The 2,351-nt window shown below is 51.4% G+C and overlaps 1 protein-coding gene across 1 annotated transcript; it reads right to left on the reverse strand.

The window, feature by feature from the left end:
- Positions 1–666: 666 nt before the first annotated feature.
- On the reverse strand, positions 667–2,346 carry NAIF1 (nuclear apoptosis inducing factor 1; the record flags this gene model as incomplete). The annotated part of the gene is made up of 2 exons (XM_009871063.1): positions 667–1,310; positions 1,974–2,346. Coding segments are annotated over 2 exons (837 nt in total), but the record flags the coding sequence as incomplete, so codon positions are not given.
- Positions 2,347–2,351: the final 5 nt, after the last annotated feature.

Genomic DNA, 2,351 nt, shown 5'->3' on the forward strand with positions numbered 1-2,351 from the left:
GGAGGTGATGAACTATGCAGAGCAGACAGAGATGGAGTTTCACCTGGTACACCCAGACGAGTGAAACTCATCCAGGCCCTTGTGTATTAACTACGCCAAGACACAGGATACGTTGCTTCCAATACGTTATTCCAGGACAGCATCTGGTAAGCAAGACATGAAATTTTCATCACATCTGCCAAATTTATAGGGAAATCTCATGACTGCACGTAGAGAGAACATGAGGGGTGAATGCACTATTTTAATTTCATTTATATCCTCAGGGGATGTGGGTGGGATTTAAGCCGCACATAAGCTTGGTGCTGGTCTGCATGGGCTGGATGTCATGCTGCAAGAGCAGGATCCATAGCTCTCAGCGCAGAGAGAAGCTTCTACCACATCCAGTACCACGCTTCTAGTAAATGCTTTAACATTCACCACCGTGCCCAACAGTCTGTGATAACTGTACCTTGGCAGCTGCAGTCCTGTGATATCGCAACAAGACCCCCTAAGTCTGAAGTCAGTTAACGGCTATAGATCTTGAGAAAGAGAGGTTATACTTGGGAGAGTTTTTTTCCAAACAGAAATAAAAAAATAACTGTTTTTTTTAAATAATAAATCTACTGGTTGAGGAGCTAAAGCAACTGATGTTAAGTTCCTGGTTTATTATTCATCCTGCTACGGCTCTGTATGACGAGTCTGAAAAGGCAGATTAACATAAAATTAGCTGAGAAAGCTGTTTGGGCTCAGCAAGATGCCAAGGCGAGCCATTTCACACCGACAAGAGCTAACACCCCTGGCTCCCAGTGTCCACTGGAAGCACAAGAAGGTTTTTTTTCCAAGAAAGACATCCCATCACTGTTTCTTTCACTGGATCATGCCATCTTGCTGCCCTGTCTGGCTGGGGTCAGCGGTGACTGACGGACTGGGTGTATTGCTCTGCAAAAATCGACGGAAGTCCTTAATCATGGGGCGGAGGACCTGGATGAGGGCACTCAGCGCCGCCTGCGTTCCTTCCATGGCTTGTGCCTGTCGCTCCTGGGCGCAAGCCTGAACCTCCTGCGAGCGCCGAATCATCTGAAGCAAGTCATTCTGCTGCTCCAGGTGCTGGGCAATTTCCTTCACGTGCAAGTTGGTCACTCGCTGCTCCTGCAAGAGCTTGGCTGAGTTCAGAGCAATTCGGCTTTTCAGCTCCTGGGGTTTCGCAGACACTTCGTGTTGATGCGCCATCATCTCCAAGGGTGTTTCAGCGGTGACTGTGGTGGGGGCTTCCGTAGTGCAGTACTCCACAACTCCGTCCTCCAGACTGTGGTAAGTCGTCTCTGCAGGAACTGAGAACAAAGGACAGAAAAGGGGTAAGAAGTAGCTGCAATACGGAGATTTTTATCTATAGGACTATTCAATGAATATCACAAGAATAGAGCCTGCTCAGTGAGATAACATACAATGAACAGCAATGCACAAAATGACCTATTTAAATCTACTCCACCCTCATTTGAGCTTCCTTCTAGGCTGTACAGTCCAAATGGTACGCCTTATCTGTCTAGACAAAAATCTTTTCTCAACCTTCAGTTCACAACAATCTTTCCAAGCGGCACTAACCAGCTGACAGAAGGGCAAAGACAAGAGCCAGAATGCCACTTGTCAGGACAGCTGCTCTTTGGGGCAGACCGGGAAACCAGCCTTGGAGACGGTTCTCCCCAGAAGGGGAACAAAAGGATGAATCTGCAAGGTGCAAAGGATACTTGTTCCCTTGCCCTTAAGGCTGAACTCAGCTATCGAAGCTGACTTTCAGCGCGTGCATATCTTGCAGCCACTCCCCTACAGCAGGAGGACATACTGGGAACGGCGTTTTTGTTAGAGACACGAGAGGTTCTTTTTGCTGGGGCTTTCCCCATGCAGGGCTCAGGCCGTCCTCGTGGGCGGGTGTCAGGGCCCCTCCGTACGGCCTTCCGAATTCAGCACAGAGCATCTGCAGCAGGCGCAGCACTCACTCTGGGTCAGGGTGACTGTGGTGGCTGAGGCGGTGATGGGTATCTCGGTACCGTCACCTGCGCTGCAGTCCCCACTCGGCAAACTGATGATGGTGGCTTCTCCCAGCAGGTTGCAGATGCGCTGCTGCATGGGGGTGAGGATAACCGGGGCGGTCGCAGCACACGTCGGGTCTTCGCTTTCCGGCCCGTTGCCGTTGCCGTTTTGGCTCTCGCCTCCCCCTTCCATGGCAGCTCGGACTTGGGCCACTTTGCGTCGCACTTCAGTCTTGAGGTCGGACCATTTCTTCTTGACCTCGGGCAGCTCGCGATGGCAGGTGGCGACGGCGTTGACGCGGCGCAGGATGTCGTGCCAGGCGGCGGCCTTGGCGGCCAGGGGCA

Source organism: Apaloderma vittatum, unplaced genomic scaffold, assembly GCF_000703405.1.
Source record: "Apaloderma vittatum isolate BGI_N311 unplaced genomic scaffold, ASM70340v1 scaffold31646, whole genome shotgun sequence".
NCBI classification, from domain to species: domain Eukaryota; kingdom Metazoa; phylum Chordata; class Aves; order Trogoniformes; family Trogonidae; genus Apaloderma; species Apaloderma vittatum.